Below are 27,854 nucleotides of genomic sequence, written 5' to 3'. Positions count from 1 at the left end.
TTATATTGATAAATTCTGTCAATTAATTAATGCAAAGTTTGTCCGTGTGTTCTTATGTTATGCAAATCAAATTGAATTGGATAACATTGATAAATTATGTCAATTAACTAATGCAGAATTCGTCTCTATTGATACCATTTTCACTGTGTTTGTTCTTTCGCTATACAAATAAAATTGAATTGGATAACAATGATAAATTATGTCAATTAACTACTGCAGAATTTGTCTCTATTGATACCATTTTCCGTATGTTCTTATGTTATGCAAATCAAATTAAATGACATAATATTGATGAATTATGTCAATTAGTTAATGTATAATTTGTCTCTATTGATACCATTTTTGGTGTGTTGGTTCAATATTGTACAAATCAATGAAAACCGCATATAGATAAGTAAAATCATAAGACATATTGCAAACCTTAATTATACAACTTTAAATGTGTTCATTTAGTTTTGGAAAATTGAATCACATCATTAAAGTTAGGCCATTAATAAATACAGATTTCGACGAAATTAATACAGTGTTCAATGCGTTTGTTCCATATTATACAAATCAAAGAAAATTAAAGAGCATTGATAAATATAGGGATTTCTACGGCAAATTTGTTTCTGCCAATTTTAACAAGTTCATTCTCTTTTATATTAATTTGAAAAAAGTAGGATTCTTTTGTTGAATTTAGCCACTCAACTACTACGGATTTAAACGCCAATTGTACTATTTTCAGTAGGCTTGTTTCAATGTTATACAAGTCAAATTGAATTGGATGACATAATTAAATTTAGTATACTAACTAATGTAGATTTTGACATTGATATTTTCCTTTCAGTGTATTCATTTCGTTGTATTCATTGTATAGCAGTTTATAATTTCTTTTTGTACAAATAATACTGTTAATAGTATAACGACAAATTATACAAGTTTTGTACACGTTTACTAAAAACTTAAATGGATTCTATTCATAAAATGGACTATACTACTAAAATAAGAAAAAATTATAAACACTACTACATATCTGAGCTCCATAATTTTTCTTTGTTGTTCATATCACAATTTGAGTTTGCAGGAGAGTCACGTGGCATTTGAGTAATGCAAGGTGTACTGTACTGACCACCCTTTATGCGTAATTTTAAAATCTTCGTCAAAAGAGAAATAAAAAAAGAGTATACCAATTAGGGATTGCGAATTAACATTGAGAAACAAAAGCACCAAACAATGGGTTGAATCGCTAGAGAAGGAGGTAAGGGGAAAATCATTAAAACCAGTTTGAATATTTAATGACTTTTGGAGACGTTTATATTAATCGTCTTCTAACTCCTCTATACTTCCTGCAGTAGTTAAACAGGCTTTCACACTTTCAGTCTCGCCTTTCTTAGTAATGATTCAACAGATTGCGATGGTGTTAAAAATATATATTAAGAGTGATCATTACAGAACACCGTGTATAATTTCTGTTATTCAGTAACAGTGTATAGTTTTGGCCCCAAATGTTTCTTCCAACAATAAAAAATTACATTAAAACTTTATAGTAACGATGCATCAGTTACCTATGTATATAATTAATAGAATAATTTTGTTACCTGATACACTTCAGAATCTTTGATGAATAAGAATTTATATGAAGTGATAAAATGCAATGACTACACTTTGTTCAAAAATTAAAATGCTAAATAAATATTGATATATTGTGATAGCAATAGCTCCAGCTCAATTTGGATTGGGATTTAAAAAAATATCGACAAAATATATTTTTTTTTGATGCAGATATTTTATAATTACTCTATTTTTAATTATAAGTCTAGAAATGTATTACAAAATAAACAATAAAAGGGAAAAACTTTAAAATAAAAATGTAAACCTATTTTTATCATTAAAAGTGTTACTTTTTACAAAGCTCTTAACTTCAATAATAATAATGATAATAATAATAAAAATAGTTTTCTATGCACTAAAATTTGCACCTGGATGAAGTTGAAACAAAATGGAAATTTAAATAGTATAATTTTGGCTCCATTATTTGTTAAGGATTCAAAAAATTATTGAACTCAGAGCTGTAGAGAGAAAGATTTAACAATAATAATTTCTTTTGAATATATTTGAGCCTCTGTATAAGTAGTATAGTACCAGTTTATTAAATTGATATTCAATATAAACTTGACCCCAAAAACGCGTAACAATATTATGTTAACTTGTCATAGAATCTACTTAATGTAACAATCTATTTGACACATTTTTTTCGTGTTACACAACAATATACTATATCTTCGATTTCAAGAGGCTTTTCATCATCCAGAAGTACCACTAGGTGGCGCAGTGTTGTTGACAACCACTGCGCCCTCTAACGTCGGAGGAGAAGTTGAAGCACCAGCTGTCATGGAACGATAAATTTCTTCGTTTCCTTTACGCACTGAAATAGAGAAAAAAAATATTTTAATTTTTTAATAAAACATTAGTATACATAAGTGGGGAATTTAAAATAAGTTTATAATCCGTAAGTGAGGAATTTTTACAACGGAATTTTGGGGAATTTTGAAACAACGACAAGTCACTAACAGAAAAATAAAAATGTGACGGTAAATATTTGAATAAGCTTAGTAGATAAACCCTCCTGAATGAAAAAAATAATAGGCTAATTTTAAACTAAATTATACATTTTAATACTTTCAAAATATTGTTGCGATTCTGACATAACCACCAAACAGTAAGTTCTAACTTCCAGGAGTGTTTAAAGTGGTAGCTAAGTATCAAATCAAGGTTAACTTATTTTATCTAGTTTTGTAAGCTTGCTAACCTTTTATATATAATTAATAGGTTTTATACACGTATGCTTAAGTTGTGTACAAGTTGTGGTGGACGCAATCATTATAAATTATATTTATTAAATCAGTAATAAAATGTTATAATATAGCCAAATAAATCAAGGTTAACTTATTTTGTCCACTTTCTAAACCTTTTATATATAATTAATAGGATTTACACACATATGCTTGAGTGTTGTACAAGTTGTGGTGGACACAATCATTCTAAATTATAATTATTAAGTCTAATAAAATGTTAAATCATAAAATTTATCACCTCTCTGAATATTTAAACAAGAATGTTCCTATAAATCAGAACAAATGGGCAAGTATCTTCTGATTTTACTATGCGTTTATAACTCTTTCAAGAAGAAATTTAAAGAGTTGCTGAAAATATGGCATGCCGATTTTATTAGTATAAAATTTTTTCGTTCGATATGATCTTTAATCAGATATGATATATAGTCTCATAATTATCAACAGGCACAGAAAAATAACTTCTCTGGTGGATAAATGTTAATTAATAGTTAGAAATATGCGTAATTTCGTAATAGGGTATTTTCATATCTAGTTATTTTCTTTTTTTATTATACGATATAAAAACATATAAAAACAAGTACTCGAATTTTCGAGGCTATATTGGGGTGTTTAAAAACTATATTTTTTACAAGTTAACATTTATTTCCCGCTATCAGTGGTAGCAGCGGGCTGTAAAAGTTAGAAATGGTAGATAATTTGCTTTAAATTTACAATCGCCAATCTTACTGATAAACATATCTGAGCAGCTGATGCCGGTTACTGCCCTCATGTGTCAAAATAAACGACCACACATAAAATATTAGGGTATAACAAACAATAATTATCCAAGCAGAATTTTTGTTAACTTTATTCATGTTCGTCCCACAATGGACTGATTGCAAAGACACGGTTACCAATAGAACACCAAAGTCAAGCATAAGCGGCAACGGTCAGTGAGTGGGTGGGTGACCACTGTGATCAACCTGCGAAGGGAACAAGGGTGTTCGGTATCGGTGCTCGTGAAACCATTCTACCGCAAAGTGCTCGACTTCGCTCGCAGGCAGTCAACTGCCAAATCACCCTTTTGCATCAAAATTGTTAGGGCATGTCTTCGGATCATCCTCAGAGATGTTTGTCAGACCGTCGCCAATAGCCCAATCAGCAGCTCCAGTGGACATAAATAATTATTACTATTGTTCCTTGTTGTTGTTGTAGTTGCAGTTCATTTACGTTGCACTAGAGTTGCACAATGGGCTATTGGCGACGGTCTGGGAAACATCCCTGAGGATGATCCGAAAACATGCCCTAACAATTTTGATCCTTTGCAGGTGAGATGTAACCCCCCGCTTCGGTAGCCCAAAGACCTGCATGCGAAGTCGAGCACTTACGGTAGAACAATTTAACGAGAACCAATACCGCACCCCCTCGGTCCCTACGCAGACTGATCCAAGTGGGTCACCCACCCGCACACTCACTGACCGCAGCCAGTGATGCTTGACTTCGGTGATCTGCTGGGAACCGTGTCTTAACGATCAGTCCACTGCGGGACTTTCGACTTATGAGAACAATTTGTTTGAGTAGTATTTTGTTGGTCATACTCAAACTGTACACTTGTATGTTACTTGTTTGTAAGTTCAGATGTTCTTCAGCTACTTTGAAAACAAGAAATTGTGCCCTTCATTGTAATTGTCCGGAATTATTGAGACTCGTAGACCTGGCCAACCATTTCTGACTAGGCGTTATTTTTTAATTTTTAATGTAACTACGGTGGGTTCTATGCTTCTTATACATTACATGAAAGATTGGATTAGACATAAAGGTTTTGAAAGTTGCTAAATAGGGTTATTGGTTTGTGTCCCCCAAACCACTAGTGAAGTTCAGAGCTTGCAATCAAATGAAATACAATCACTTAAAAATTTAATTAAAATAATGTAAAATAGACCATGAATTAAGGATTGGATGAAAGTTAAAAACGGCCACATGCATGTATAACTCAAAAGATCAAATATTCATGCATCGAAACCTCTAAAAATCACCAATACTTAACAATCGAATGGCATGCAAGTCTTAACACTTGGAGTAAGATTCTCGAAAATTCCGATTAGAAAAAGTTAGTCTAAAATTAAAGAGCATGGTTAATAATACCTGGGATAGGGTACATATTAAGTGCCAGAGATTTTTTTTCTTAATTTCTAACTGTTGAAAAATATTGACCGATATTATATACCTACGTTGGATGGAATTAAGGTTAATAATATTTTCTAGTAGAAAGTGTTGCATTAGAATTTTAGATTCTAAAATTTAGCGAATGCGTGTAAATATTAATATTAATAAGCATTAACCTAAGAATAAAAAATTATTTCTTAAACAGATATGCAGGTCTGCAAATGGAGCAAAAGTTTTATCCACAATGCTTAGAAATTTTTTTGCTGCAACATTTACGCCTATGAAAATTTAATATCTTAATACAGCGGTTCCCAATTTTTTCCGGCTACGGAACCCTAAATAATTTACCTATTTCTGGTTTCGTATCGATAATTTATTTAAAAATTTTAAGGTAATAGTGAACTCTCTATTCTATAAATGACCCTTTTTTAATTATTAAATTTATGGAATAAAATTTGTTTTATTTTATCGTTATTTTAAATTATCTAGTTATGAACTAGGTTTTTGGTGCAATAACATAATACATATAATACATAATAATATTTGGTGTAATAACATATGTACATAAGCTAAAAATATTTAAAATAAAATGAATTATGGTTTATTCGAGATGGAAACTTAAAAGAAATGCTATAAACTTTGGAAATGTTATTAAGGAAACTTATTTTTTATAGCATTTTATTTTGATTTGAAAAGCTTGATAGGAAATACTAGTGCAATATTTTATAAATGCTTGTTTTTAGAATTTATACAAAAATTTATTGTTCTTTGAAATACTATTTTTTCTTCTGAAAAATGAAATTTCTATTTCATTGGTATTTTACTTGAAATAATATAAGGAAGGCAACCGAAAGATTAAATACTACGAATTATGGGTTGTATCTAAATATAATCAGAGGTTTCAAAACTAGTTACTGGCTATAAAGAGTATTGACTAGCGGAATCTCTTTTACAACCAAACTGTAGCACGGAACCCTAGGGTTCCGCGGAAAACAGTTTGGGAACAGCTGTCTTAATACCTCACTAGATGTCTTTAATGATCATTCAGGTTTTATCTGAATGTTATAAGATATATCAACGTTTCGCTATTAACTGTTTATAGAATAAGTAGTGTCAGTATGTGTACCTTGTTCAGTGTAAATGAAAAATACATAAGTTACATAATTCATAAGTTGCATAATTCATAAGTTGCATATTGTTAATTTTATTTGAGTTGAGGCGAGTCTTTGAAATAGAGAATTAAAGAGAACGTTGCCAGACCATGGACACCCATTCGACCTTTGCATTTTGCTACTTGGCATTCGGAAAAGAACACGTTGCCGGATTATTGTCACCAATTTGGATTTCACATTATACTGGATGTTATTGAAAAAGAACCTAGTTCAGATATCGACAACCTTTGGATTCCACATTTCTCAGCGTGACTATTGGCAAAAAGAAAAGTTAATTAGACTACTGGCTTATATTGGGTATGTGTATCTTTTGATCAAATTTTAATTTGAAATGCTTTCAAAGAATGTATGCGTTTAAACGTTCAATTCTTGGTTTAATAGTTTACAGAATATCATGATATCATCAAAATTCTCAAAGGGTTGAAAATAAAGTCACTTTACATGATTACGGAGGAAAGCTCTAAGAATCTTCAGAACTTCTATAAATTTCTTTCAAATAGACATTTCTTCTTAATAAAATTATGCGGCTCGTAGTTTTAAAATGTTATTTAGTACTGACGCTTTACTTAGGGTAAAATTGTCAACTGATTTGGATGATAATGAATTGTCAACGTATATAACTCAAAACTGATTCTTTTTATAAAATTAAATTTAAAACTCTAAAATATCACTATATTTTCCAATTTTAATTGGGTAACGATCTTCTATTTCACAATATTATATAATATATATGAATAATACTACAGAGTAAAGTAAGTGTCAATCATTACTTGTGAGAATTAAAAACACTCCGTTATTAATCCTTTTTAGTTTGATATTGGAATGATCTCTTAAAGGATTCATGCTAAAATATTCGTCTTTATTAAAGATACTTCTATAAAAAGAATTTTTTTTTCTCCTTCTAGATTCGTTAATTTGCTTGGATCGGACACGATCACCTTAAGAAGGAATATTTGGACTTCGCTATTCTACACTTCAATCTTGACTAACCTACTTGAATTAGAAAAATTTCAACAGGTCGTAAAAGAATTTTTAAATTTGCTGCTTTTTTCATTTTTTGTTTAAACTTTCAAATATTTGCCTAAAGTGGTTTTTGAATAATGCTGACTGAAGTTCTCTAATGTTTTGGTCCAAGATGTAATACTGATTTATTCCTAATTGTTCCTAAAATTGGTATCATGCGCCTGTAAGGACCGGGAAATGTTTTCGTTTTTGAAGTGGAGAATTAAATTAAAAGTTTAACATCAAAGTGAGAATTTCGTAATAAAATACTTGAAATAAAAACTTAAGATTTCATCACACAATGTGAAATTAGTTAGAAATTTCAAAGGACAGACTTTAAACAAGATTTTAGTGCATTATGCTGACTGATACATTGCTTTAATTCTCTATTTCTAATGTCTTAAGACCTATTTGTAATTGAGATTTCTAATGTCAATTACAAATAGATCTTAAGACATTAGAAATCTCAACTACTAATAGATCTTATGTCGTAAGATCTATTTGTCTTAAGCACCTGTCTAAGAGTTTGCTTACAACTCACAGGTGCTCAAACTTTGTAAATCTTCTGGGGATAATCGATCAATCATAATTGTCGCGGGAGGCCTAATTTTGAAGACTAAAATAAAACTTTTAAATCAAAATTTAGTAACGGGGAAGAGGTGAGAGTTTTCAGTAGTCTTAATTTGTATTTAATTTTATAACTTACGAAACAGAACTGCAATGAAATCGAAACCTTGAAAATTGTTGGTGGGTAAGATTTTGTCTAGTTTAAGTCAATTTTAAAATTTATTAAATTAATAATTCGGGTATAAAAGTCTCTCTTTACAAAAACAGTCTGTATTCTCCGTTAGACATCAAATAAATTTTTACTGCTATATCTTTTTACTTAAATTTAACTTAACTTACAGAAGTTCCTATTATCAATAAAATTAAAATGTCAGAAATCTGCAAATTTTTAAATTTTAAAAAGTGCTATTTTGTTTAGGCATGTTTTTCAAAGCAGCTTAACTTAAACTTTCTTATTATGTTAGATTGTGAAACTGTATGAAAACCCCAAATTATCTAGATGAGCTCATTTCTGGCAATTTTTTTTTTGGCGGGCGAGAATTGATATAAATTATTGACATGAATTCCTAATGAATTTAATTTTTGGCTAATAGTCTTTTACATTTAAATGTTTTGGAGTTCTGAGTATTTAATAAATGTACCAGCTGATCATCAAAGAACACTAGTACCTTATGTGATAAACGAAATGGTAATAAACAATATATTTAGTTTGCATTTATAATGGTTTTCCGGAGGTTTGAAAAATCTATCGTTACTTCTAAAGGCCTGGTTTCTTAGGACAGGACGCCGTCAGCTGGAAATCAGCGCTAACCTTTGATTGGTCCATTTGTGAGTTTGATAGTATACGTCATCGAACGCTCATCTTGAACTACAATTGCCGTCCAACTCAACTGCAGTTGGATTACAACGTGACGTTAACCACAGAAGCAATGGCGGACAACATCCAACAGCACATTGAAATCAGCCAAGATTTTGATTTTGACATTAAACATAGCTTCTTCATTAAACATAGCACTCTTCATTTAGCTCAGCTACAATGTGTTTTTTCTGGGACAAAGTCATTATTTGCTCTCTAAAACACTGGTCGACAATAACAAAATCAATATAAATTCAAAATAAATATTTGTTTACGTTATTAACGCATGCGCAATGAGAGATAATGTCTGCGTTGGACCAACTGCTCACGCTGAGCTAACAAAAAAGTATTTTTTTGGCGTCAGCTCTACGTCAACTTTCCGCTGACGCCCAGCTAAGGCGCTTGTCCTAAGAAACCAGACCTTAATAAAGTAGTCTTAACAACTTTTTAATTTTTCTTGTATTTAGATTATAAAAATCGATTACATTTTAATTTAATTTTCTTCAGTAAGTCTTAATGAATAGGACCAAATTGACGTTCGTACATAGTTAAGATAAATATAAATTTCTAGCAGAAATGTTTCTAAAATTTGAATTGTGTTTTTAGTTTTTCTACTTGATTGCAATCGGAACTAGTAGGAGTGGAGATAACTAAGATTGCAGAACTAACTTTAATTTTTCTCCGAAAAATATTGGTCATTCTAAACATAAAATTATCTAAATTAAATATCGCATGCTTATTTCGCTCTCTTAAAAATATTTAGCGAATTGAACAGTTAATGAACCATCTCATAGATGCAATGTGATACAGTTAAATGCAAGTTTTAACTACTTCAGTGAAGTACACTTGTGTGTAATGAAATGTTTAAAAATGTGTATCTTGAATCACACGATTGAGCGAAACAATTTTTTTTATAAAACGTTTGTTTTAATTTAACTTTTTTTGTTCGATATAAATTAAATGATTTAAGAGATTTAAAATTTTGAGAAAATTTAATATAAAAGTTTAAACAATATTCAAAGTTTAAGTTTTGATTACTTTCACACTAGCTAGTGTGCTCAAAACTAGATGGCTATTGTTATTGTAGTTCATTTACGTCGCACTAGAGCTGCACAATGGGCTATTGGCAACGGTCTGGGAAACATCCCAAAACTAGATGGCAGTTCGTACCGAAGGATAAATATTTCAATAGTTTTCGGTTTAGAAACCTAAGTTATGCCTAAGTGAAAATTTTCAAACATAAACAAGAATGCAAAACTCAAATGAGAAACTTCTTTTATAACGACGGTATTAGGCTGAAAATTCTTTTAATTTTTAAATTTTTGCAATAAACTTCTGTTGTAGCCCAAATTTCTGTTCTTCAGCGTTAAATTTTATACAGTTTAAAAATGTTCCCTCTTTTAAATATTTAGCTCTGAACCTAGAATCACTGTGATTCTCCGCAATGCTTTTGAAAAATAAATTTTATAATAAACAAATTTTGTAAATTTCACATGTTTTAAAATACTTAGAATTTAATTTTATTGGAGATTACGAGTACAGCAGCGTCTTTTACGTAACCTTTGCTGAAACTTTATTAATTGCGGCTAAAACTTTCATTTTTATCAAACATAAAAATTTAAATCCATGATTAATTTCCATTTTACATAATATTAAAGTATATTTCTAACAAAATTCGTGCTTATTTTGATCAGAAATTCCTAAAGTCTGGCTTCAATATTGGAAAATTACTATTAGACTTTATTCAGTTTCAAAATATTCAAATATTTGTCAAATAGCAAATAGAAAAGAAATCTCAAAGTGTTCTAAGTGTAAAATATATGCAAAAATAAATTTACGCTGATGAGAAACACATCTATATTATATAAAACGCTAATACGTATGTATCAATAAAACCGATGATATTTCTTTTCTCGCGTTGGTAGCAGTTTTCATTTTTAATTGATAGGCTTCGGCGCGCAAGAGCACGTAGTGAGCATCATATGGCTAATCTATATTATATAAAACGCTAATACGTTTTAATTGATTGGCTTCGGCGCGCAAGAGCACGTAGAGAGCATCATATGTCTAATCGGGTGAATTCTCACCGAATTATCAAAAAAATTCTCACAAAATTATCTTCATCGAAGCCGATGCTTTACATCCGGCGTTCAGTACTATTTCATATTGTTTTACAACACATGGTTTTAGCCCTCTGGTGGGAAAGATTTTAAAACAAAACTTACAAAAGTTACTTTTCTCAACAACTGAAACAACTGAGTGTGATTAAGAAAAATATGTGAACTGCTTGCAATTTCAAATTAATATTGAAATGCACAGGTTTAGAATTTTCTACAGTTAAAGTTTTCGGAACTTCAGTGTTCAAAAAAGTATACAAAAGCTAGACGTCAAGAACGTATCCAATGCGCGAGCAAAGCGAGCATCAGATTGCGAAGCAAGCCGAAATGAACTGCGAAAGCAGTTCAGGGGGTTGGCGAGCGACAGCGAGCAGGGGGCGAAGCCTCCTAGTGCTTAATAAAACGATAGTTCTCCAAAGCGAAGATTATTTAATCTTAACTAGTTGAGAAACATATATTTATGAATTTAGATTGTTGCGTGGTATGCATTCACGCGCGCTTGTATTATCTGTATCACATTGCTGTCTTTTATGTCTAAGTTTAAAATTGCAATATGAAGCTATGCAACTTCGAAAATATCTGAGCTGTTATTAAATTGCGTAAAAAGTAATCCAATGGAAATTTAATAAAACTTTTAGCAGTGGAAAGTTGAATTTCATATAATTTTAGTTTTCAAAATTTGATTCCGTTTTGAATTTAAGGAATGTAATTATGAAATTTATCTTTAATAGAAAACCTTCGTTATAGAACAATTGCAGGTTTCCCTTTCAGAGCAGTTATAAAGCGTTTCTGCAGTTCGGAAACAAGTTCTGAAGGGATAGCATTTGAACAATTATATTGCATAAATTCCTATGAATTTAATGTTTGTATAATGGTTGGATGCGTTTTAAACGACATTGCTCCAAATCTGTTTTAAATATCTATTGTCTAATTTTAATTTAAACAGGTTTTTGGTTCTCTATACTGTGAAAATTCTTGACTATCTGAATGTCGTACAACTTTCGACTCGAGTGAATTTATCATACAACCGTTGATAAATTCGTGCGATTAAGAATACTCTTTAAGTCTTTAAACTGTAAATATTCACTTTAACTTTTGTTTTTATTAAAAGTGGCTCAGAAATATACAGAGCACACTGTTTAAGCATTGCCAGATGGAAAAGTTACTAATTTAATAGTTCCTTTGGATGGAGGAAATGCTTTTTGATTTGCTCTTATCAAAGGATTAAATTGTAAGTTAATCCTGTACGTCGACAAATAATTTTTTTTCATTGGTTGAAATTACATCGTTAAAAGCTTTTAAGTAACTTTATTAAAAAGTTTCGTGACTAAGCAACTTATTTTCCCCTTAAATTGGAGTTACCAGTAAGCTTAAGTTCAACGTTTCCAAATTATAACACAAAGTGAATACTTTTATCTTAAGGAATGTTCAGAAATCTTATGAAGATATGAGTTTATATTAAACTTTAAATAATTAATACTTTTACTGCTAAATGTTTGTTAAAATGAAGTTTCTAATTTTAAATTTATTAATAGAGTTTTTTAAATGAACTTTACGATACATTAAGGTGCCGTATTATTGCTACTTTTCTTACTGAACATTATAATGAAAGTATGAAGACTGGCTATGATTTTGATATTAATACAACATAGTCATTTCAAAGTCAAATTAAGCTACTTTTTTTAGAATAAGAACTGAAAAGATATGTTTTTAAATACTAGGAGTTTACTAACTTCATACATTTAGATATTTGCTTTGGGCGGACTTTTAATACCTTACACAGCGGACGAATGCTTCTTAACCTTTTAATAGGCCATTTATTTCCAGTAAATGCAAATTAAAGTATTTTTGGAATTGAAATTGATATAAATCTATGTAATCTATTCATATAAGAAAAAAAACTCATTTTGCTTACAAAAAATTTATCTAAATTTTAAAGTATATTTCCAACCTATTAGGAACTAACTGAATTTTATTTTTCGTTATTTACAAAATGTATTTTAGAAATGATACAAACTTCAAAAGGAATTATGTATTTTATAACTTTTATATGTTTTCTTGAACTAACAAACGGTTACCAATTTTATTCAAACGCACTTCAAGAGAGATGAAGCTATTAACAAATGGAAACCTCTATTAAAAGTGGTCAAAATGTTCACCATGGACTTTAAAAATTGGTGGTAAATATACTTACCACGGCCTTAGAAAGGGTTAAAGTTACAATGATAAATTTTTTGTCAGAATTTTCTAACAGCAATTAAAGTTTTTTTCCCCACTCTATTGTATACTAACACTCACATTGCAAGCTAACACTCACGTGGGTTAACCAGTAGTCTAAATTTGTTGGATAATTGTGAGAACATCTGTTAGGAATTTCCGCCGACAACATAATAGTGCAAGTGCGTCGGACAAATCTTTAACCGTTAAGCAAGTGTGAAGTCCGAATTGGTAGCTGTAGACGGCCGTTCTGCTTCCTCTTCAGGCTTCACGCTCGTCCAGCAGTTTCGGAACTTTTCGATTTACTTGCACACGGTTATAGTTGAAGTCTGCGATAATAGATCGCGTATTCGGGACATGAATTTTCTGAAGATCCTTTGTACTTTCAAGATTTTAAGTCTTTAACTGAAATACCTTTTGCGATATTTCAATCAAATAAATTTATTTCGAAAAAATTAACTTGTTGTGGTAGCTTGGTTAACTTGTTGAGGCTAGACTGAAGCAGAAGTAATCAAAAGTCCACGTTTCGAAGTCTCAGCGCTTGAGCTTTGTGGATTCGATTATGCTACTTTTTAATTGTAGATTGTTCTAAATCTTTCATACCTGAATTCTAAAATTAGACTTCAGTTGGGACTACTTTCCTGTTTGGGAACAGTTTAATACTGGTTGACCCATGTGTAAGAGCTAGTTGCTGTAATATTTTCCAGAAGTGATACGCTCTGAAATTTCGGTCACGCACTTACACACCATGCAGTCTGAGATTTACTGAATGAGCTTTTCAGCTCTTCAACTTTTTTACTCCAGTTAGTGCCATTCATATAACATTAAAGGATCCGCTTATGCTATAAGCTGGTTAAATGAATATGAAAGTTAAATTTTAAATTGCTGAAATTATACCATATTAGCTTTAAATTTATAAATCTTATATCCCCAAATTTCATTCACAAATTCGCTTCTAAGGGTTTGAGATTACGGTAAGATTTATATTAGTTTCTTTTCTATATCAACTGCCATTGGAAAAGCAATCAAATACGAAAATATAAGTATTAAAAATAAACAGGTTTTGTATAATCACAATATATTTAAACCATACTTTCATTAAAGCGTTATGTAGAGTAAGTAAGTTAATGATAAATAATTAAATTGTTTAAATGAGAAGTGCTTGCTTTAAAATACGATAAATTTTGTTTGACAAAGTATGTCTGATCTGAGTTCATGACTGGTTATGGCAGTGTTTCCCAAACTTATGTCTTTTGTGTACCACTTCTAAATTTTTCGTAACACTATGTACCACTGGTTAAAAAAATGAATGTATTTTTTACAATAAAAAAAAACTGCACAAAAGTTAAAAATCACAACTGGCTGTTAACACCACTAAATATTAACTGATAACTCTGCGAAAAATAGCCAATAGAGAAATACGTAATCGTAAATTTTCATGGCTAGCTTTGTTTTTAAATATAAATTTGTGAAATGTTCGTGTTTTGCAAGATATTTCGCATAAAAACGCGTACCCCCTCTAAACTGTTCCCGTACCCCTGGGGTACGCGTACCACACTTTGGGAAATAACGGGTTATGGCAATATTTGGTGCCCAAATAAGGTTATGCAATTACTTTTACAAATGAAAAAAAATCAAGGTGCATTTATTTAAAATTTCATTTCCATGAAAAAGTCAAATTTTTCTTAAACCTAGAGCTTTTAAGCTCTAATCATCATGGAAGAATGTAGTGTTAATTCTGCTACAATTAAAGAAATTTCGCCAGAATATTGATTTCTATATAGTTATATTTTATATCTTACTTGAGACGAAATCTCTAATTCGTAAATTTTAAAACTTTCAAACTAGTTAGAGCACTAATTCTGAAAAAAAAAAAAAACTTTGTGTCGAGATTTTTTTCATTTTCAAATTGCTACATGCAGAAAGTGTTACTATATTATCGTGATGCAAATACATTATCTGTTAAAAGTTTAAAATTTACAGACATAAATTATGACTTGAAACTAAATTAGTCTGATTTTTTTCGAGCGGTCAAAGATGTATCACGTTAAATGGAATTTTAAGTGGTAATAGAAATTTCTTGCTAACATAAAGCGCTACAGGAGTTTAGAAGTCTTTTTACTAAATATGTATCTGCTTACCATTCTTATATAAATATTATTTTTAAGATTAAATTATTACAAACTTTTAATGAAGCACACCATAAAACTTTTATGTCATTATTTAAAGTTTACCGACATCGATTTAAGTATTCCATGTGTCGAAAGAATTTTAGTAAAATTTCAAATTAAAATTTATGCTAAAAATAAGAGTTAATTTAAAATAGTTCAGGTATTCATAAAAGAATTTAAATAAATATAAGTTTACAAGTTGTAATCTAGATTTTATTTTAGTAACTAGCCGCCTTTTGTGGCCAGTTGGCATAATTTAACGGACTAAGTTAAAGTCGATTCTGCTTCCGTTGGCAGCGTTAATAGTTCTTGCTTTCTTAGTTTTGCGTTATTTACTACAAATTGGATACTTGCAAGTGACGTCAATGAATAAGGTTAGATTCGCACGTGCGTCGTTGTTTGTAGCCATCTATTTAAATCTGATCCGAAAATTCTAATCAAAGTGATGTTAAAGCAAAGCTTTATAGTTGTACCGTTAATGTGCAACGTATAACCACGTGGTTTGATACAACCACGCGATTATTCGCCTTCAAATGAAGTAAACCGGTTTCAATTCCCCGCGATGGCTCGTCGTTACCAATTCTACTCTGTCTCACACCGACCACCTTGCTGATCATGGGTTAGTCCCCTTACTGCCAATCTAACCGTGGGAGGTTTTCGTGGTTTTCTCTCCATGTAACGCAAATGCGACTTGGTTCCATCGAAAAATCCTCTACGAAGGCTAATTTCAGCAAATACTTAATCCTGGTGTTCCCTTGTCTTCTGGAATGGATTCAAAACTAAAAGGCTACGGAGTTTAACATTAGTGGTCGTATGCCCCAAAATGGGTCGGCTGTTCAACCACTGTTATAAAGTACACCCTCCCCCAATAACCCATGTTATGGAAAGGCTGTTTGCAGATCAAAATAGCTCAAAGATTAATTTATTTAGTCACAAACCGATTAAAACTGTATGAAAATATATAGCCGAAAACCTAAAGGGCTCCTTAATTTTAGGAGAAAGACTAGGTAATTTGGTGTTAGTTTGCAAAACCGAAAAATAGACAATCATCAGTTTAGAAGCATGAGAATAGATTAATGGTAATCATAAAGAGAAAGATATTAAATTTTCCTAAACTGATTAAACTCCTAATACCGCAACTATATAAACATCTTGCAAAAATTTAATTTGTTTAAATTCTTTAAAATTGCAACAATTCAATGCTTATCCCGATGCAAGGATGCACTAATTTCCAATTTGTAAATTTTTAAGTGCATTAAATTTTGAATATAGTTTAGCCATTTTAGCCATTTTTAAATTAAGTGAAGCATTAGAGAGATTTTTAACTAAACGTTTTAATTTCTGAGAATTAACATCGCTAATGGAAGGGAGATATTTTAGCTAAGTAAATTTGGAGAAATTGAAAGTAATTGAAGTTATTGAAGAAGTTGGCAAAATAAATTTGGATGAGTTCTCACTTTGATACATTGATTGTAAAGTTTGTAACGCAATGTTTCTATTTGAGATTGCAGCATTCTTTTAAAAATTGTTATAAAATTTATAATTAATGTTCATTAGAAAAGTTGTTACCTGTTTAACTTTCATTGTACTGTGCTCCTTTTGATTTTAAGTTATGGTTCATCCAATTTTCGTTAAATTATCTCAATTTGTAAAAATTTGTTATGATTTACTATGCAGTGAAGGTATTCAGATTGTACGAGTGACTCTATTGAAATAAATATGTTCTCAAAATTTAAAAAACAAGGAAGTTTTAATGTCTGAAATTTTCTAAATTCTTTAACATTTAATTCCCAAATATGTTCTGTTTCAACTTTCTTTTTAAAAATTCAAAGTAAGTTCTTCAAATCTAACAAATTCTTGAATGATTTGAATCCTATCATTGGCAACACGTCTTATTTGTAACTGTCTAATGTATTGAATTTTTATCGTTGAACTAGTAATTTTAATAGATTGTTGTGGAAGTTTTTTCGATCATATTTAGTTTAATATTTGGGAAATAATTTACTCAGGTAATTAACACTTATCATTACGAAACTAGATTCCTGTGAAATTTCCAGAACTCTCATGAAAACTTTTTTTAAATTTCTGAAATTGTAAAATTAAGTTTTAAAATTTATTTAAAAATGTAAATTATTTAAAATTTTCATAGCAGAATCATTTTTAGTAAACTAGTTTTGTAGGTTTAGTTCAAATTTTAAAAAGTAATTTTCAATAGTATTTATTTTAAACAGACAACCTTTTTAAATTTTTTTTAAAGCTTCTAAACTAATTTTCAGAATATTTTTTATACATAAATGTTTTATACATATTTTTATACATTTTATACATAAAGTTTTAAGTACAATCAGCGATTTAAAAAAAATTAATTGGATGGAAGTAAAACTTTCAGTTTTAAACGTTCTACCTTTTTGTTATTGGTAATTTTACTGCGTAAGTTAGTAACTTATTTGAATGAAAAAAATCCTTAGAATATTCTTATTTAAACGTTTAATATTCTATTTTAAAAATTTAATAATTAGCCAAATTAAAAGAATTTATAAGCGAATTTAAAGTCTAAGCAAATTTGACAATTTCAAAATTTTGAAAAATGTTTCTCTCTTTAAATCAAATTCGAGTATAAAAAAATTGAACGAAATTCACACTTTATATAAAATAATTTCATGAAGTTATAACCTCGCAATTTCTATATTACGAAGTTATCTTATAATATGAATTGTTAATTATAATAATTAACAATTCATATTATAAGATAAACTCATACTATAAGATAAGATAAGGTTAATTATATGAAATCTTAAAGTAAAATTCTTTAAACATTTTCAGGCTTTTATAAATTGAATCTGGACATTTTGAAAAAAGGTCTCTTAAATTTGGATCCATTTAAGAGAATCCTTTTTCAAATTGATAGATTAAACGAAAAAGGCACTTCATAAATTTAAAGTAATTTGGAAGTATTGAGCTTTTTAAATATTTTTTCATAATGATTTTGAAGATGTACTAGAAAAGTTCATAACTATTTAGATTAAATTAAAACCTCCGTATGTGGAAAAAATTGATCGTGATTAAAATTATGTAAAATTTGTAGATTATTAGAGCAGTAAATATTCAATAAATTATGAATATTAATGTCTAGAAAAAATTTTGCAGCAATAATCCTTTCAAAATATTAGATTTTGAAAATGATTCCACTATAAATAACGACAAAGTTTACCTAGATGTTAAAAGTATTTCGGTATATTTTCCTTTAACACTAGGTTTACGGGACACGTCATTTTGACGGATTTCAACTTTTGTAAGGAAAATTATAAAACCCGTTTGAATTTTCATTTTATCTGTTGTAACGGCTTTTAACCATTGATCGAAGTAAATATATATTAAATGCTATTTACCTCAAAAGCGTTGAAATATTGAAATTCTCTATGTGGTATACCTATTTCTACGGATATGCGTCAATTTGACGCGATCATAATTTAGACAAAAGTTTAAGTAAACAAGCAATTATCACATCAATAATAAATAGGAATGTACCGACAATATTTCGATCCGTTATCTCAAATGAAACAAGTGATAAACAACTGTTGCCGATAAGCAATAATGGAAAGAACAAATGCAGAATGTCAATTGATGTCAGATTTTGAAGGTTTCAGTTACTTAGTTCGAGTACTGAAACATAAAATACTAGAATATTTCATAAATATATATCTCATATCTTCACTTTTTTTCTTATAATATCATACATTGGTTTCTAAGTGAAGAGATGCCAACTGCGCCGGACACGCGAAAATAATTTAAAAAATGGTAAAAAACAAAGTAAATTTTGAAATATGAAGTGGTGAATTATATAGGCCTAGGAATTATTTAGAAATAGTGGTGGATAAAAATCTACTAAATTGAATTTATTAAATTAAGAATCACAATTCTTTCATACGTCAAATTGACGTGAGTCCGTAGGGATAGGTATTTAAACGTCCTTAAACCTAGTGTTAAATATTGTCGTATTTCTAAGTTTTATAAACTGGAATTCAATTGGAGAAAGTTACTCGAGAAAAATTAGTTCATAAGTTACGCAGTAAAATTTGTGTAATAAAATGTGTGTTTGTGTAATAAAATTTTTGTTTGTGTAATAAAGTGTGTGTTTGTGTAATAAAATGTCTTTGTGCAATAAAATGTGATAAACCGCTTTGTAATCGGAATTCTAATTCTAGTAATTTTTTAAAGTCAGTTCAATGACTACTTTATTACCTATAACTTTAAACACAAAGATGAAACATCCAAGAATAAATTATGGGAAGTAAAGCAGACTTCACCTAGAGTGATTTTAACTAAGCAGCAGTATGTCAAACTGCAGTATGTATATCAGCTCAAGAACTTGTTTTTTCACTTTTGGCAAATTTCGATTGAAAATGAACGTAGGATCGAATGCCATCTAAGAATTTCCTATCCGAATATAAGACACGGTATTTAATTTTTATGCAATAATGTAAATTTTATAGCTCGTCGATCCCTAGTATCCTTCAAATTCGCAACCTGAAACATGATACCATACCTTATAAACTTGCTACTTTAACATTTGAACCAAAACTTCGTATTAATTTAACAAACTCATTAAGATCGCTACAAAAGTTTAATTTGAGTATCTTTTTCCATTAATATGATTGAATAGTTAATAGAAAGTAAATAAATAGTTACAAGGTAGGTAACGATAGTAGTTTCATAGGGTTCCTTAAACAGGATGACTTCCTGGTTTCAGAAAAAGAACAGTCTTTTTAATAGTGTTTATGGAGCCGCGATGGCTCAGGGTATACAGCGTTCGCCTTCCAATGAGGTGAACCGGGGTTCGATCCCGGCGATGGCTGGTCGATACGAATCCACATCCGGCTTGCACCGACCACAATGCTGACTTGAAATATCCTCAGTGATGGACGGATCATGGGTTAGAGTCCCCTTGCCGTTAGGCTAACCGTGGGTGGTTCTCGTGGTCTTCCTCTCCATGTAACCTAAATACGGGTTAGCTCCATCAAAAAGTTCACCACGGAGGCAAATTTCTCCCAATACATGATCCACGAGTTCTGGATTGGGTTCAAAATTACAAGGCTACGGAGTTGAACATTAATAGTCCTAAATCCAAAAATTGGGTTGGCTGTTCAACGACTGTTATAAAATAGTGTTTATGTAGCATTTACTTTGAAAAAAAAACAAGATAAATAGCTTTATTTACCATAATAGATTAAAAAACTTACAAATAGATAAACCAAAGGAAGGTAGCTCTTTTAAGTGAAAGTGGTAAATAACAAAATAGCCATTTCGTACGCATATTATTACTGTTTGAAATTGGTATTTTTCATATAGACAGTTTTGATTTAAAATTTTTCTAAGAATGAGGTTTTCAACGCACGAGTAAATATAAACCTTCCTTAACCCTTTAACGGGCCCTTTATTTCTAGTAAGGGTAAATTAAAGTATTTTTGGAATTGAAATTGTTTTAAGAACAGTAATTGATATATAAAAAAGAAAAAACTCATTTAGTTTATAAAAATGCCATTTTTTTGGTGGTAAATATACCTATTAGGAACTTACTGACTTTTATTTTTCTTTATTTATAAAATAAATTCCTTAAATGCTACAAACTTCAAAAGGAATTATGTATTTTATAACTTTTATACGTTTTTTAAAAGTGACAAATGGTTGCCAATTTTAATCAAGCTCACTTCAAGAAAGCTGAAGTTATTGAAGAATGGAAACCTAAATTAAAAGTAGTAAAACGTGGTGGTAAGAATACTTACCACGGCCTTCAAAAGGGTTAATCTTTTCGGAGGATACATATTCGCTTTTCAATCAATTTGAAATTTTTTTTTTGGTGACGTTAAATTTGTCGGGACACGAAGTCCTCTATGTTCCCATAACAAATCATACCTCTGGGAGTACTGAAACACGAGTTTCCTTGTCTTCTGGATTGGTTCAAAACTACAAGGCTACGGAGTTGAACATTAGTAGTCGTAAACCTAAAGATGGGTCTGCTGTTCAACCATGGATATAAAATAAAATAAAAATATGGTACACTGAGTGCGAATGCGTTTATTTTCCTCAGATAATGGTAAAAAAAAAAGAAACTATTTTTAAATATGACTAGGAGGCTCCGCCCCGTACTCGCTAACGCTCGCCAACCCCCGGGAATTGCTACGCAATCCTATGTGGTTCACGCCGTGAACCACATAGATCGCTGCGCTCGCTCGCCAATGAACACAATGTTCTAGCACAAAGACATAATATATTATCATCAAAGACATAGTATTTTATCATCAAAGACATAGTATTGTACTTATGTAGAAGAATTCTACCAATGTTCTTATTGGCTTTTAAAAAAGTATATTAGCTATTTAGATTGTACATGGTGAAAAAATCAAAACATTAGCTAAATAAGAAACATATTAGCAAAATAAATTATCAAATATTGCTTCACTAATATTCTGCATTTTAAAGCGTGAAAATTCAATGCATAAATAAACGCGAAATATAAAAAAAATTCAATGCATTCATTACAAACACTTAGACGTTTTTTAGACGTTTAGGTAGCTCCCAGTAGAAAAATATCAATTCAACAGCGGCCTTTTAAAGCATTCTCACTTCAATTAATTAATTAATTCCTAATTGAGTTTAAATTAAATATTGTCATGTTTTTAGTGCATGAATCTGAATTGAAAAACCTGATAATGCTCACTCTGGTTATTGTTATCTGGATGCTCACTACTTGAGCGCCGAATCCAATCAATTAAAAATGAAAACTGTTGTCAGCGCGAGAAAAGAAATATCATCGGTTTTATTGATACATACATACGTACGTATTAGCGTTTTATATAATATAGATTTGAGCGCTAATTAGTTTAAAGCAGATCACATTTTATGAAGATAAAAAGCGATGATGCAAGCATTTTATTTCATTATTAGAAATTGTTCGGAAAAACGTGATTTGTATATTTAGGAATATATTAATGTCATAAAAAATCTATATTTGGATTTGAAACGACGTTGTCTGTAAAATTTAAAACTGAAGTTTGAACGAAAGTTATACATGCATGAAAATATATTTACTACTTATTTTTAATAAATTTGGTATCTCTAAGAGGCTACAGACGCACGATATTTTAAGAAAAGCTTAAAATTCCTTAAATTATTAATTTTGCTAAATTTTTATTTAAAACATGAAAAAAAATTATATAAAGATTGTAATTTTTAAAGAAACACTTGTTATTAGTAATGGAATATTTTTTTAAAAATATTTTATTTAGCAAATGTTATTTTATATAATAATATTTTTAATGATATTTCATAGTAAATAACATTTAAAACAAAAGAAAAACTATTTTACTTCTTAGTCAAAATTACTCTATTGTTTGGAAAATAAAACGGTTTTCAAGAGAGTATTTTAAACTAATATAAACTTATCAAAACTACATTAAATTTTCATCATTCTTTTATTATTTTGAAATTAAAAGTTGAGATTTCATATCGTATCGAACTTAAGCGGCAAACATGCATTTTGTGTTAAAGTGATATGATAATTTGCATTTCGAAACGTTTAAGTACTAAAAACTCTAAACCGATTACCCAGTGAATATGGATCATTACCCGCAAAATCTCAAAATCAGAATTTGATAAGTTTAATTTATTTTCTTTAAATAATTTGAATAACTGAGTTTTGAGAATAAATGAGTTTAGAAAAGTGTAAGAGACGCATAAATGTTAGTATTTTTCTTAAAATCAACTTTGAAGATAAATAAAACAGGCTGTTATTTTTAGTTTTAAATATCTCTAGGTTGTTCAATTACGCTACTTAGAATAGCTCTGGAATTAATGAAGAGAATCAAAATTTTCTGTTATAAAATTTGATTATTTAAAAATAATTATAAGTAAAGGCATTTTTTTTATAATTATTCGAAAGAGTTCGAATTTTAAGGAAATGTTTTCGAAATCAACATAATTGCAAATCAGATGTCATCTCATCTAATGATTACAGATAAAGAAAATATCTCCGAATAAATTTTAAAAAGAACATTATTCGAATAATAAAAATATCCTAAGCAAATTACATTTTGTAATGACATGAATATTATAAGACGACTGATGGGCAAACGAATTGAATGGCGAATTTAAAAGGTAAAACTGCTTTTGCGTAATTAATTCTCACTCGCTAAGTGCGATATCTCAAAAGTAACGAATGATCCCTCATAATCATAAATGATATTTATGAGATACAGCATGGCTTAAAATGTTTTTGACTAAAGTCTAGATCGATTTCGCATATAGTAAGCAGACAAGACCAATCACGAATTTTGTCAACAGCGCATGCTCTGAAATTTTAAGGGGATTTTAGATTTTGCCACCCACGACTTTCCCCGCGGAAAAGGTTAGGGTTCACTGACTTTCTTTACGAAGAATGTGGGCGGAAATATGTATTTCTTTTCCGGAAGATTCTTTTCTGTACATATTCAGATCGAACAAATCTTTTATCATTCCGAAAGACAAATCTAATCTTCCAAATAAGAATAAAATTCGATGAAGGGATTAGAGGAAATGTTTGGTCATGTGACAAATTTAGATAGTTTTTTGAAAAGTGGTTACAAAAGTAAATGACATATAATGTTTTGTTTTATTTCATAACCGGCGCTGAACGACCAACCCGACTCTGAGTTTACGACTATCAATGCTCAAATCCATAACCTTTTTATTTTGAACCACACCCAAAAGACAAGGGAACTCTCAGATCAAGCATTGGGACAAACTAGCTTCCGTGGAGGACTTTTTGATGGGACTAACCCACATTGGTGTTACACAGAAAGGAAAACTACGAATAACTTTCATGGTTAACCCGATGGCAAGGGGATTATAATCCATGATCCGCCTACCACTGAGGATATTTTACATCAGCACCGTTGTCGGTGCTAGCAAATTTCGTACCCCAGCTGGGATTCGAGCCTGGGTCATTGGAAGGAGAATTCTCGCTTCCTTGAGCCACCGTGACTGAATGTTGTCATACAATCAATCAGTTATGCACAGTTGAACTGTAGTATGGCTAATTTATTACTGTAAGTTACAGTATATAGCTGAACTGTATGTTGTTGTTGACGCATGTCTGTTTAGGCAGAGGGTGTGTGATTGTTTTTGTTTTCCAGTGGCGCCATCTATGGCCAAGAATTCGACTTCTGCCACACCATACGTCGCACCCGTTTATAGGGCGGACCCATTCATTCATCCACAGATCGTAATTTTGACCTGAATCAGAGAACGATCGATCTCCAATCCAGTACCCCCAGAGGTATTGATTTGGAACATGGAGGACTTTTGCGACTCGACAGATTTAACGTGCATCAGTCACCAATCACTACACAGGGAGTCTTCGGCCGGCGGGGTTCGAACCCACGAACTCTCGGACATGGGCCCAGCACCCTTCCGACCAGGCTATCCTGGCCTGAATTGTATATAACTAGTTTATTACTCGCCTATATCAGGATTAATTAGTACAGTTTTAAATATATAAAGCACTATTATTAAAAGTAGAACTCGAATTTAATGAGGAACATCAGAGTTTCTGTCAGACGTCAAAATTTTTGCGAATTTTTGAATTAATAATTTCTACGAGGAAATTTTTAAGACAAATTTTGAAGTGTTTTTGGATTTCCTTAATAGGAAAAGTGATACATTATAGAACATCGAAAATAATTTCACGTTTGCGGTGTACAACTTGAATATTTCACACACTTCTTAAAAATTATTTCCCTGATGGTGCAAGGAAAAAAAAAGTATTCGACGGTTTGTAGAAATTTCCTTTTAAAAGAATTTAAAAACTAATAGAATGTGTAAAAAGCGCAGACATACTGGTCGCACTTCGTCCTTCAAACTTCGACATGATTCGACCTCGCGTTAACTCATCCACCTGTCGTCTTCTGTGTTGTCTGATGGCCATATCACTCGGTGACAACAAATTCACTTCGTTTAAATTGATATATAACCGTGCAATACCATTAACCCCTTGGGGACGGGTGATTCATAAAAGCATTCGTACAAAATCAGAATCAGGATGTAAATAAATAAAAAACGGTAGCTTGCTTTGCTTTTACTTTAATTACTGTTACTATGGCTGGCAACAGCATTTTTATTTTTTAAGTTGCTTATTTTTATTTCTTTTAGAATTCGTTCTTTTTTTAGCGAAAGGTTTTTTTAACCTAACAGAATTCTTTGCCGACTGTTTTCTCTATAAATGAAGAAAATAAAGTAAATATTTAAGAGTTGTGAAAAGAATCTTGTTTAGTTGTACAAAGTACTTCAGAAAAGCGCTTTCGACAAAATACTAAAACAGAGATCTACTACTCACTTCTGCCTAGCTTAATTGGGTATAATATAACCTACGTCACAGGTTGTGTTGTTCCTAATAAATTTAACCCATGAACGGCATTTTCTGCGAGCCTAACTTCAAGCCACAAATAAACAAACGAAGTGTTCGATTGTTTAAATAGCTGCTCGCCAGATTTTATTGTATTATAAAGAAAAGCTATTGAAACTAAATACAACTAAATAAACAACAACAACTAAAGCAAATAACAACAACTACTAATAACAATAACTAAATAAACAACAACTAAATTCCATTCGTTTAGCATTGCGTCATATGTTGTTCCTACTAAATCGAAGTAGTTGTGTTTTTTTTCATATTATACCCAATAGTATGAGATTGCCACAGCTGAATTGAACAACCTGATAATGCTCACTCTGGTTATTGTTTCCGTTTTTAAAAGCGTTATATGTTGAGCCACCTCATCTACATTTGCCATGTGACATTTTTAGCAGCAATCATTGGTCGATTTTCTAACGTTGCCATTCGGGGAGTTGTAATGAGGCTTTTTTTTGGTGCCGTGTAAAAGAAATATATATATAGATTGCAGAAAACTATCATTAGAATTCAAGTTCAAATCTTTAAAAAAGATTGACAACAAGAAGCAGTAGCCAATAAAAAAAATATTAACGCTACTTAAATATTCTGATGCATTTCTCTCAGTTGATTAATATTTAAGAATGCTAAAAAGATTTTCGATCTGAACATAAGGCGGCAGTTATGAATTCATAATTAAAATGTGAAAAAGAATATTAATAAAATGAAATTCTGTCACTTTTATACTTTTCCGACATTACAGAATACGTTATCTTAAAAAACAAAATTCTTCAAAATGAAGAATTTTTAAACCGAAGCGCAAATTTAAAAGCGGAAATACTGGCAAAACCGAAAGAAGAAGAAAAAAAAAAATTCTTAGCGAAAGGAGGAATTTTGTTTTTCCTTAGTTAGACTTTTACAAGAATTCCTCTTCTTGCTGTCATGGTAACCGTTAAGCTAGGGAGCATCGCCATGGTAACCACTCTTTGCCGTAAATGCCGCATTTATCATTGTCTTGTTCAGGTTTTTTTCTCAGGCAAACACTTCTGAGAATTGATGGATGATATTTTAAACTGTAGTTGTGTTACAGCCATTTTTGTGTCAATTGTCGTTTTGGGCGATTTTAATTAATTACGACATTATAAGATATTTTTCAAAATATATAGACGATAGTGGGTGTATTGTGTGAGAAATTCTAATTAATTGTTTTTAATTTGCTGTTTCGGAAAAATTGTACGAGTCATCCTAAAATTAGTTAATTTCGACGTTAAATCAATTACAGAGTTCTTTTAATGAATGCTAACTTTTGTGTAAATATTAGCTTATATAAATATTCACATGTTAGAATTTGTTTATGAGAAATATTAAGTTGACAATGTAATTAATCCAATTAAATGCAAGAAGTTCTCTTCAAGAAATACTACTTTTCAGCGACTTAAAAAATGTGGTATAGATTGAATGAAAATATTACCAGATTTGCATTTATTTAATATATTAATTACAAAGAAAAGAGTGGTAACTTGTTTATTTTGTTAAATTTATTTTAAGTATAATTACTTTTTATAATCCATTATGTTCTAAAAATAATTTGCAAAGATTTAAAAATAATAAATGGTACAAAGTAGAAGTGATAAAATTTTTAATTTGTTTGAGAGCGTTGGACAGCCGTCCCATTTTTGGTTTTTAATTTATAGGCAATTATCAGGCCCAAATTACAGGCACACTATCAATGTGCAACTCCGTGTGCCTGTAATTTTGAACCCTACACCGAAGATAAATGAACTCCTGGAAATTACAAATTGGTACAAGCTAACCTTTGTGGAGGGACTTTTTGATGGAACTAACCTGCATTTGCGTTATTTGGTAAACCACAACAACTTCTCGTTGTTAGATTGATGGCAAGGGTGTTATATTGATGTGCAAGGATTTGACAACCACTAACATACCTGCCAACTTTCACTCTTTCCGAGAATGGACTTACCAAGTGGTAGTAAAAACATAAACGAAAAACAATCTGACTCAAAAATATAATTGTATTTTGACCACGTTGAAATTCGCTTTCGTATTGGTTATTATGCTTTTATATATTTATTGTAATTATTTATATGTATTGGTGGTCAAACTAATTTATAATTATCATTATAATTCGAAAAGTTAATTGGAATAACATGAGACTCGCTACCACTTTAAATGTGAAAATAAAATCTTCCGGGAAAATCGGAAGGGTTGGCAGCTATGGATATTTTGCGTCGGTTCTGTGATTGGTGCGAGCCGGAGTTTCAGCAGAGATGCCAACTGCTCCGGACAAGCCAAAATAATTAAAAAACGGTAAGTAACTATAAAGTAA

At 30.5% G+C, this 27,854-nt stretch overlaps 1 protein-coding gene across 3 annotated transcripts in view; it reads right to left on the bottom strand.

Annotated features, from left to right (window-relative positions):
- Positions 1-691: 691 nt before the first annotated feature.
- The window catches only part of LOC122270739 (uncharacterized), a 108,387-nt gene continuing 81,224 nt past the window's right edge, over positions 692-27,854 (bottom strand). For 2 of the 3 annotated variants that reach the window (XM_087164557.1, XM_087164556.1), the window contains exon 2: positions 692-2,407. In XM_087164557.1, the coding sequence (XP_087020683.1) occupies positions 2,286-2,407 (122 nt within the window). In that variant the 3' untranslated portion in view covers positions 692-2,285. The remainder of the gene's footprint in view (positions 2,408-27,854) is intronic. The other variant, XM_087164555.1, reaches the window with a different exon arrangement.

Source organism: Parasteatoda tepidariorum, chromosome 5 (assembly GCF_982258835.1).
Source record: "Parasteatoda tepidariorum strain Cologne lab strain chromosome 5, Ptep-v5.0, whole genome shotgun sequence".
In the NCBI taxonomy this organism is placed as follows: domain Eukaryota; kingdom Metazoa; phylum Arthropoda; class Arachnida; order Araneae; family Theridiidae; genus Parasteatoda; species Parasteatoda tepidariorum.
Note: the sequence above shows the minus strand (reverse complement) of the source record. Positions and strands in the feature narration are given on the sequence as shown.